This window comes from Hibiscus syriacus, unplaced genomic scaffold, assembly GCF_006381635.1.
Source record: "Hibiscus syriacus cultivar Baekdansim isolate YM2019G1 unplaced genomic scaffold, ASM638163v2 tig00112383_pilon, whole genome shotgun sequence".
Lineage (NCBI taxonomy): Eukaryota > Viridiplantae > Streptophyta > Magnoliopsida > Malvales > Malvaceae > Hibiscus > Hibiscus syriacus.
In genome coordinates this window covers 4128224-4138244 of record NW_024063319.1, presented here as the reverse complement: position 1 = coordinate 4138244, position 10021 = coordinate 4128224, and the positions used below count along the sequence as shown (strand labels likewise).

Here is a 10021-nt window from a genome sequence, read left to right as displayed (position 1 = left end):
TAAGAAATATTTATGCAATGCCCCCATTTTAGTATCACCAGTACCTGATAGTCCGTTAATTCTCTACTTGACAGTCTTTGAAAATTCGATGGGATGCGTACTGGGACAAGATGATGAATCTGGAAGAAAAGAAAAAGCCATTTATTATATGAGTAAGAAATTTACTGATTGTGAAATTTGATACCCACCAATACAAAAATTATGTTGTGCCTTGGTGTGGGCTACTCGAAGAATCAGACAATACATGTTATATCATACCACTTGGCTGATATATAGACTTGATCCTTTAAAGTTCTTAATGGAATCACTAGCTTTGACAGGCAAAATGGCTAGATGACAGATGTTATTATCCGAGTTTGATATCGTATATGTCAACCAAAAAGTAATAAAAGGAAGTGTCATAGCTGATTTTCTGGCCAGTCGTGTATATGATGATTATCAGTCTCTGAGTTTTAATTTTCCAGATGAAGATTTGTTGTGCATATCCATGAATGAAGAAGTCAGAACAAATGATGAATCTTGGAAGCTTTATTTTGATGGAGCATCCAACGCTTTGGGACGAGGAATTGGGGCAATGTTAATTTCCGCAGAAAATATTTATTATCCTTTTACAAGCAGATTGGAGTTTTTTTTTGCACCAATAACATGGTAGAATATGAAGCTTGTGTCATGGGATTAAAGGCAGCCATAGAAAGGAAAATTAAATTTCTCAAGATATATGGAGATTCATCATTAGTGGTGTATAAATTACGAGGAGAATGGGAAACGAAAGATCCCAAATTGCTGGAATACCGAGATTTTATTCTCGAATTATTGAAAGAATTTGAAAGAGTTACATTCAATTATCTCCCTCGAGAGGAAAATCAAATGACAGATGCTTTGGCTACATTAGCTGCTATGTTTCAGGCAAATAAAAAAGTTGATATGATGCCAATTAAAATGCAAGTATATGAAATTCTTGCACATTTATACAGTGTGGAAGAAGAGGCAGATGGCAAGTCATGGTATTATGATATCTTGCAATATATCAAGTATCAAAGTTATCCACAAAATGCATCTGAGATTGATAAAAGAACATTGAGAAGAATTGATGTTGGATACTTTCTTGATGGTGAGATTTTGTATAGAAGAAGTAGTGATCAAATGCTATTGAGATGTGTAAATACTAGCGAAGCAGAAGTATCATTGAGGTAGTACACAGTGGGATATGTGGAACACATGCAAATGGTATTTCCATGGCTAGAAAAATAATGAGATATGGGTATTATTAGGCTACCATGCATACAGATTGCATTGATTATGAAAGGAGATGTCATAAATGACAGGTATATGCAGATAAGATTCATGTACCTCCATCACCTTTACATGTGATGACAACACCTTGGCCATTTTCTATGTGGGGAATAGACGTCATTGGGGCAATCACACCAAAAGCATCAAATGGAAATTGTTTCATCCTAGTGGCAATTGATTATTTTACCAAGTGGGTTGAAGCTGCTTCATATGCCAATATTAAGAGGTCTACAGTTTGCAAATTTATAAAAAAAGAAATAATATGCCGATATAGGCTACCAGAGAGAATCATTACAGATAATGCTCTGAACCTGAACAACAAAATGATGACTGAACGTTATGCACAGTTTAAGATCAATCATGCAAACTCAGTGGCGTATCGTCCAAAGATTAATGGGGCAGTTGAAGCAGCAAATAAGAACATCAAGACATTCATTACAAAGACTACTGAAACTTACAAGGATTGGCACGAGAAGTTACCTTTTGCCTTATATGCATACCGAACTACTGTGCGAACATCTACTGGGGCAATGCCTTTTTCTTTAGTCTATGGGATGGAAGCAGTCTTGCCAATTGAAGTTGAGATTCCATCACTTCGAATCTTAAGAGAGGTAAAATTGGATGAATCTGAATGGATCCAAGCTCGATTTGATCAATTGAACCTTATTGATGAGAAGAGATGGAAAGCTATTTTCCATGGACAGATGTATCAAAAACGGATGATGAAGTCTCATGACAAGAGAGTACATCCAAAAGAATTCCAAGAGGGTGATCTAGTGCTGAAAAAGATCTTGCTTATACATAAAGATTTCCGTGGGAAATGGATGCCTAATTGAGAAGAGCCATATGTTGTAAAAAAGGCCTTTTCCGGAGGAGCGTTGATTTTGGCAGGAATGGATGGAAAAGTTCTGAGAAACCCAATAAACTCAGATTTTGTCAAGAAATATTATGCTTGAAGAAGAAAAAAATGAAAAATGAAAAAGAAAAAATGAAATGAAAATAAATAAAAAAAAAAATGATGAAAAAAAAATATAGAAAATGAGGGTCAAGATGAAAACCCGCAAAGGGCGTCTTGCAACCAAATAAAGGATTTGAGTTGAAAACCTGAAAGGGCTGCTCAAATGCATGTAGATATTAGGCATCTAGAAATTAAACCCTCTTAAGAGCTTGATATTTTTGGAGAAACTTTACATCTACAAGCATTCTAGCAACGTTTGAGATCTTCCAGAAATAAGCTTACCTCAGTGCTCTAAATTATATCATGTTGAGTAATTTAGAAATACTTATGCTAATAATTTGTTGAGTCATTTGAATTTTTATTATTCCAATGTTTGCCATGACTTTGAATACATTTCTATATATTTATTATTTATTCCAAGTTTATCTTTTTGGAATTCAATTTATTTTCAAAATTAAATTTATTCTTTCATATAAACATCTTGTAAATGGATTAACATAATTTTGAAATAAGCAAAAGATTTCTGGCTATCACTTTATGTTAATACTTTTAAGTGCATGGAATCCAAAGTAAGTCTTATCAATATTTGCAATCATTGTTGAGTCATTTGGAAACAAGTAAAACAGAAAAGCAGAAAAGAAATTCTGGGCAGAAGCCACAGGAAAGGGTGAATGTGTTATCAAATGTTTTACGAACCATTAATTATGGTGCCGAACTAGTAATTATGGTACTGAACCAGTAATTATGGTGCTGAACCAATGTTGTGATCATATGATATTTCCATTTATTGATCCAAGATGAAGTTTGTCTTCTTCAACCCCAAGGTTTGAAGTGAGATATGATGAATTTTTTTTCCAACAGAAGGGGAGTTGAAATTTTAACAACAAGAAACTAGTGGAGCCAACTAAGATTGAACAACAGATTGTTGTTAAACATCTCGACATGATATGGTCTGAATGGCTTTGTTCGAGATCTGATTAGATGTGGAGACATGAAAGGGATTAGGATAAATCCTCCTTATGATGTGTTTCAAGAGTCAAAACAGAACAAATACTTATCTCTTAATTTACCTACGAACATCTACATTCTTTAAAGATGATAGATTCTATTTTCAAAGATGATAGATTCTCTCTTCAAAGATGATACATTCTCTTTTCAAAGAAGAAAGATTTATTGGATTTCTACACAAGTCCAAGCAAAGAAAGCCGGTGTTATCCATGATAAAATGGGGTAACAAGACCATAATTTTGATAGCAGCAAGAATTTTATGAATGAAACATTTCTTCTAAGACTTTAACGCAAATAAAGCAAAGAGGATATAGAGTCTCTTCCAAAAAAGAGAATACCAGCTTGAAATGATTCTGACTAAGTGAAGGAAAACCGAGTTGGCCACGTTGAAATCAAACAAAGTTGAACTTAACATTCATGCGTCATATTTAGACATTTGCAAAATAGGGGCATTTTCATTTATTTTATCCATTTTGAATATTTGGCAGGAATTTCAAAGATTTTAGCAAAGATTTGAATCCATCACTCAATGGATCAGCATATCTAGAGAAGTTCATAATGAGAATAACTTATCTGAAGAAGGAAGAATAAGTTCATAATTAGAAGAACTTGTTCAACCTTTCGCTCGAATTCATCACTCGATGGATCAACATTGTCAGGTAGAGTTCATAATGAGAAGAACTCATCTGAAGAAGGAAGAAGAAGTTCATAATGAGAAGAACTTGTTCAACTTTTTGCTCAACTCTATCACAGAAGGAGATAGATCAATATCAACATTTCCAGAGAAAGTTCATAATGAGAAGAACTTATCTGAAAAGGAAGAAGAAGTTCATAATGAGAAGAACTTATCTGAAAAGGAAGAATAAGTTCATAATGAGAAGAACTTGTTCAACCTTTTGCTCGACTCTATCGCAGAAGGAGATAGATCAGCATCAACATTTCCAGAGAAAGTTCATAATGAGAAGAACTTATCTAAAGAAGAAGAAGAAGTTCATAATGAGAAGAACTTGTTCAACCTTTGCATGACTCTATTACAGAAGGAGATATATCATCATCAACATTTCTAAAAGTGTTCATAATGAGAAGAACTAATCCCAAAAAAGAAGAATTTGTTCAACATTGTCTTAATTCATCACATATGAAGCCAAATTAACAACCCCTCTTTTGAAGATCAGTATTTCCAGAAGGAGTTCATAATGAGAAGAACTCATTTGAAAAAGAAGAAGAAGTTCATAATGAGAAGAATTTGTTCAACTTTTTGCTAGATTACATCATAGAATGAGATAAATTGTCATCCCAGTGGAAAAGTTCATAATGAAAAGAACTAATCCCAAAAAAGAAGAATTTGTTCAACATTGCCATCATAATCAAGTGAAGTTAAATGAAAAAAACTTATTGTCTTTTTATCTTTGCCCTATTCTCGTTAACACGAGAATAAGCAAAGAGGGGCAACTGAAGACACTAGTTTTTTCCATTTGGTTTATTATTATTATTATTATTATTAATAAAAAATTATTATTTACATTACAGGCCCAAAACCAGACTGGCCCATTTATAAATCCCGGAGCCCAAATCCAAATATATATAACCTTAAACCTATTTAGGGTTTATATCTCAGCTTCAATCGCCAACAAGCAACCACCATTGGATCTTGTAAGATCCAACGGTCCAAGGACCTTTAAACGAAACCCTAGGGTTATGATACCCTAGGGCCACGCGACCGCTGTTTCTTTTGCCGCCGCTCCACTCCATTTCAGCCGCTGCCACATTCAAACCGAGGGTTCCAGAGATTTCAATTCCAGCCGTCCACGTCCCAATGATAGGGTGAGTCACCACATAGTTTGGTGACTCACCGAAAAGTGGTCTTTTAACTGGTCTGAAGCAAGTGTCGGTGATGGTTATAAAACCATCGACCGAACCTACAAGAGAAGACCACGAAGTAAGCTAGAGAGCACACAGTAACCACAAACCACCAAAATATCAAGAAAAAAATAGAGAGATACTCACCGAGAAAGCCATACCATCACCGGAGTAACCACGTGTCTCTACGTGCCACCATAGCAGACGAAATATCGAAGGTATTTTCTTAGATCTAGGAAAATCTGTGGTTTTTTAGGATAAAAAGAGGTCGGAATCGAGTTTAAGGTACTCGAATCTATTATTTAGGGTAGTTTGATAATCTTCGGCCACCGGAGACGGTGGTCGGCGGTGGCGATCGGCGCTAGAGAACGGTGGTCGGCGACTGTTGGACTTCCTCCGGTTGGAGGAATTTAGAGAGAGGCGAGAGAGTTTTTTAATCTCTCTCAGCTAGAAAGAGAAGAGGAAAGAAAAAAATGAGAGAATGAACCTTAAGAGTCGACCATATTAGGGTTTAAATACCCCTTCCCAAACGATGCCGTTTTGGGGAGGGGTATATGCAAAATTTTAAATGGGTAAATTATACCCGTTACCATCACATGTCTGTAAACTTTTATTTTAGTCACTGAATTAAACTTATGATCCTTCTGATTCGGTATTCAAATTTTATTTACATTATAATTTAGTCATTAACATAATTATATATATTTTAAGTAAAATAACAGATTTAGTCCTCATAATTTTAATAATTAATATTTTAATCTGAATAGCATGTTTTATTTTATTTTAATTTGATATTTGAATTTGATATAAATTTATTTTAGTCATTAAATTAATAAATTGGTAAAATAGCATGTTTAGTCACTGTAATTTTAAATAATTAATTATGAATTAGTGTATTTAATTTTAATAGGTTATAATTTAGTCACTAATTTTAATATTTTCATTTATTTTTAATTACAAGTTTTATTGCTTTTTATATTTTAAATATATAGTTTTAATTTTATTCACTGTTTAGTTATATTTTAATTTTATATATTTATTTTTAATATATTAAATTATTATTATTATTATTTAGTCATATAAATATATATATGTAATAAATAATAATTATTTATTTGTTTTCTATTAAAATCCTATTTATAAATTTAATTTTATATAAATTACTTTTAAATTATTTTAAATCATATTTTAATATTTATTTTTCAATATTAAGAAAGAGCAGTCTTAAAATAACTGGATGTCCATTTTCTGATATTTTTAAATAAATAAATATCATACTTTAATTTATATATATTAATATATTTTTTAAATGTTGTAGTAATATTTATTTATTTTTTAATATTAAGAAAAAAGCTGTCTTAAAGCACCTAGAAGTCATTTTCTGATATTTCTAAATAAATAAATATCTTATTTGTATATATATAAATTAATAAATTTTCTTAAAATTATAATAATAAATTTGAAATAAATAGGATTATAAATTAAATATATTTTAATTTTGAAATTTTCAATAATAGAGACAATTTATAATTAATGGGTACCAATTTTGGGCGTTATAGGGGTGCTAATCATTCCCTAAACGTATTTATTAAATATTTTTTGTTATACGCAGATTAGTTTATTTTTTAAATTATGTTTTCTAAAAAAACTATTTTAAAAGATTATTTTTAGGTATTTGACCTACCTAATCCAAAAAGGTCAATGGCGACTCTCAAAACATTTTTTAAAAAATCAAAATCATTTATTTATTCATTTCACTTTTCCCGCCAAGTAAAAATTCGTGCCCGGGCGAAAACTGGTTACGACAGTTCGTCTCAATTCCTTTTCTATGTTTAGTTCGTTTGGGCTTTTTGTACCGGGTCGGATCAGATTCAGATTCATCACGAACTCAATATTGCTATTTAAGTCCTTTAATTTATTACTCTCATTATATATTAGTCCTAAAACCTTAAGATATTCTATTTCAATCCTTAAATTATCAATATCATTTCAAATATGTCCTTCAATATTCTTTCGTTTTATTTTATTTGATAGTTTGAGAATTAACATAAAATATTTTAAAATTTAGAAATTAATATAGAATAAAAATTTAGTTTTGAGATCTCCTATACAATTAACTCTAATCAATTTAATATAGAATATTTTAAACGAAAAATTATAGTATTGACAATAATAATTGATAAGATTTTTTGATAAATATATATTTTTTTATATCCGAATTTGATTTTAAGGTTCATTCTATAGTTCAAATTAGTATATAAACTTGACTCTTTGGTTGGAATGCATATTTATAATTTTTAATCAATTTGAATTAAGAAATCAAATTTAGATACTGATTCAAACAAAAGGACAAAAATCAGGTATCAAATTGAACATTAAAGCCAAATTTAGGTAGCAAAATTGATATTGACCCTTTTGTAAAAAACTAACAAGAGAAAAAGATTTTATACACCACGTGAGCATCACATGATCAATGGCTCTATAAATTAACAATGCATCTCAATGTAGGGTTTCGTATAAGCCGCTCTGCCATCATCTCCAAGGACTCAGACCTGGAGAATCTTCGTCACTTAGGTTAGGAAATAGGCCTTCAATTCAATCATTCAGGTCTCTTCTTTTTTCACAGCATGTTTCTTTTGTAAAATCTGAAGGGCTGTGGCAAGTAGGGGAGAGCAGTATTTTGGTGGCTCATAAAATACCTGTGGGTTCTCTACGGGCTGCCCTTGCCTTGAATCAGCCCTGCACATCAAACATGGCATCATGGTACGGGTTTTTTATGTTCTTTTTTCTGGTTGGTTTTGGTCGTCGGAATAGGATCTCTGGCTTTCTTCACCAGTTTTCCATCTTTCGCCATCCCCATCAGATGATTTTCACCACATTCCCGCCTCCAAACGCCATTAGTACATAGAGGACGATGTTTACCTGTCCTGTTGGGATGAACATTGAGGCCATCGAAACCCTGTTCCGAACATTATCAAGAAGAAGAAATACCAAATAAACTGCAGATGCACAAGGCAGCGTGTTCTTTTTATTGAATACCATTGATTACATGGCTTAAAATTATATATCACCGAAAGCACAACAACAATAAGTACACCAGAGCAATCAAATTCAACGGGTTGCCCTGAATTTGGAAGATGAACCACTTTGCTTCTCACCAAACTGGCCTTTCTCCAAAACCCAATCCTCGATCATAGCCTGAGAATTCAATGCTTGATCAGCAGGCACAAGATGCCCCGCCCCTGAAACCACAACATGGGTCAAGCTCCCCCATTTTTGCAAGTACCCAGCAACCTCTCCGTTCACTTTCCATATCACTCTATCGGCCATCATGAACCTCTCGATCCCTCCCCATTTCATCGTCTTCATCCATGCTTCCGTCGACAGCACGCCGTCCTTTAAATCATACAACCCTTGATACAATAAAACCTTGCTCTTCTTCACCAGCATCTCCACCATGTACTTGACGCTCTTCATTTCGTCGTTGTGCAATGCTTCCCCGACGACATCGCTGCACTCCTCGAAAACTATCGATTCGTTCACGCCTAACATGCTCTTTACGTCGGCTATGTTGAGAAATTTGACTGCTAAACTCGTCTGATAAGGCTTCTTCTTTGTGAAGTCATACAAAGTGGCCAAACCAGTCATGTTTTCCACCATTCTCATCACCTTGCTTCTTGCATTCGTCGCCTCACTCCAGTTCCTCATCTTAACCAACTCAACGGCCTCCCTTTGTGCTTCCTCAAGTTCACGCTTTTGCTTCTCGTTGACTAGACCGGAATAGTAAACACTGTCGGCGTGTGTCGCCACTTGGATGATCGGATCTGTTAGTCCATCGCCGATAGCCACACCCGCCAAGTTCACTCTTTGTGACACTGGCAACTTTGGGTTTTTATTCAAGATGTAGTACCCAATCGCAGGCACATACTTTCCTGCATAACTCTCACCGGTAATATAAATGGGACGATCCTTAAACAACGGATCTAATGATGTGAACCCAGTGATGGCGAAAAAGAGATGCTCGGCGACAGAATGTTGGTCTCTGGGAATCTCCTCACGTGTTGCTGCGATACTAAATCCTGTTCCGATGGGATTATCGAGAAAAAGAAGACCAAACAAGCGGTTCCAAGGGCCTGGATTGGGGTCAAGAGACAAACCGTGAGCGTTTTTGTTGGGAGAAGAGACGACACGCCATGGTCCGAGCTCGAACAAGTTGCCGATCATGGAGGAACAGCCAGGGCCGCCTTGGAGCCAAATGAGAAGAGGGGTTTCGGAGAGAGGGGAAGTGGGGGCTTGAGCTTCATAGAAGGCGTAGAAAATAGCGGAAGCGGTGGTGGGGTTAACAGGGAGGTAGCCTGATTTGGTGGGAAGCGCCGCTTTGGGAAAGAGAGGAGCTGAAGTAGAGGAGTAAAGGCAGTGGAGGAAGAAGCAAGCGGTTGTGGTGGTCGACCTAGTGCTTGCCATTATCGTCACTAGTGTTTTTCTTCCCTGCTCATAGGCTTTTAGAATTGGATTGGGTATGTCTAGGGATAAAAAAAAGTTTCCGAGTTATTATCCTGTTTGATTTAATAGGATTAGAGGTTATTTTAAATTTATGTTATTAAACTAAATAAATAAATAATTTATTTATTTTATTATTTTTCTTTGTTTCTAAAAAATTTGTAAAAGATTAAAATTTATTCAGATTAAAAATCAGTTTTCAATTACTTTTTAAAAATTAAATTTAAAACAAGTAGTAAAATTTTAATCCAAATCAAATATCACTTTTAATATGGAAAATTATTTCATTATACCATCAAACTTTAAGCATTATTTGTTTATATAATTAAACTTTTAATTTTTTTCAAACACTAATGTTCACTTTTAAGTATAATTATTTCGCTTTGTCATTAAATACTTAAT

The 10021-nt window shown here is 33.9% G+C and overlaps 1 protein-coding gene across 1 annotated transcript; it reads right to left on the bottom strand.

Moving 5' to 3' along the window:
• Positions 1-8138: 8138 nt before the first annotated feature.
• LOC120178836 (serine carboxypeptidase-like 50) lies at positions 8139-9636 on the bottom strand. Its single transcript, XM_039184613.1, has one exon. It carries the CDS (start codon positions 9581-9583, stop codon positions 8231-8233), a length of 1353 nt encoding a protein of 450 aa, XP_039040544.1. The 5' UTR covers positions 9584-9636; the 3' UTR covers positions 8139-8230.
• Positions 9637-10021: the final 385 nt, after the last annotated feature.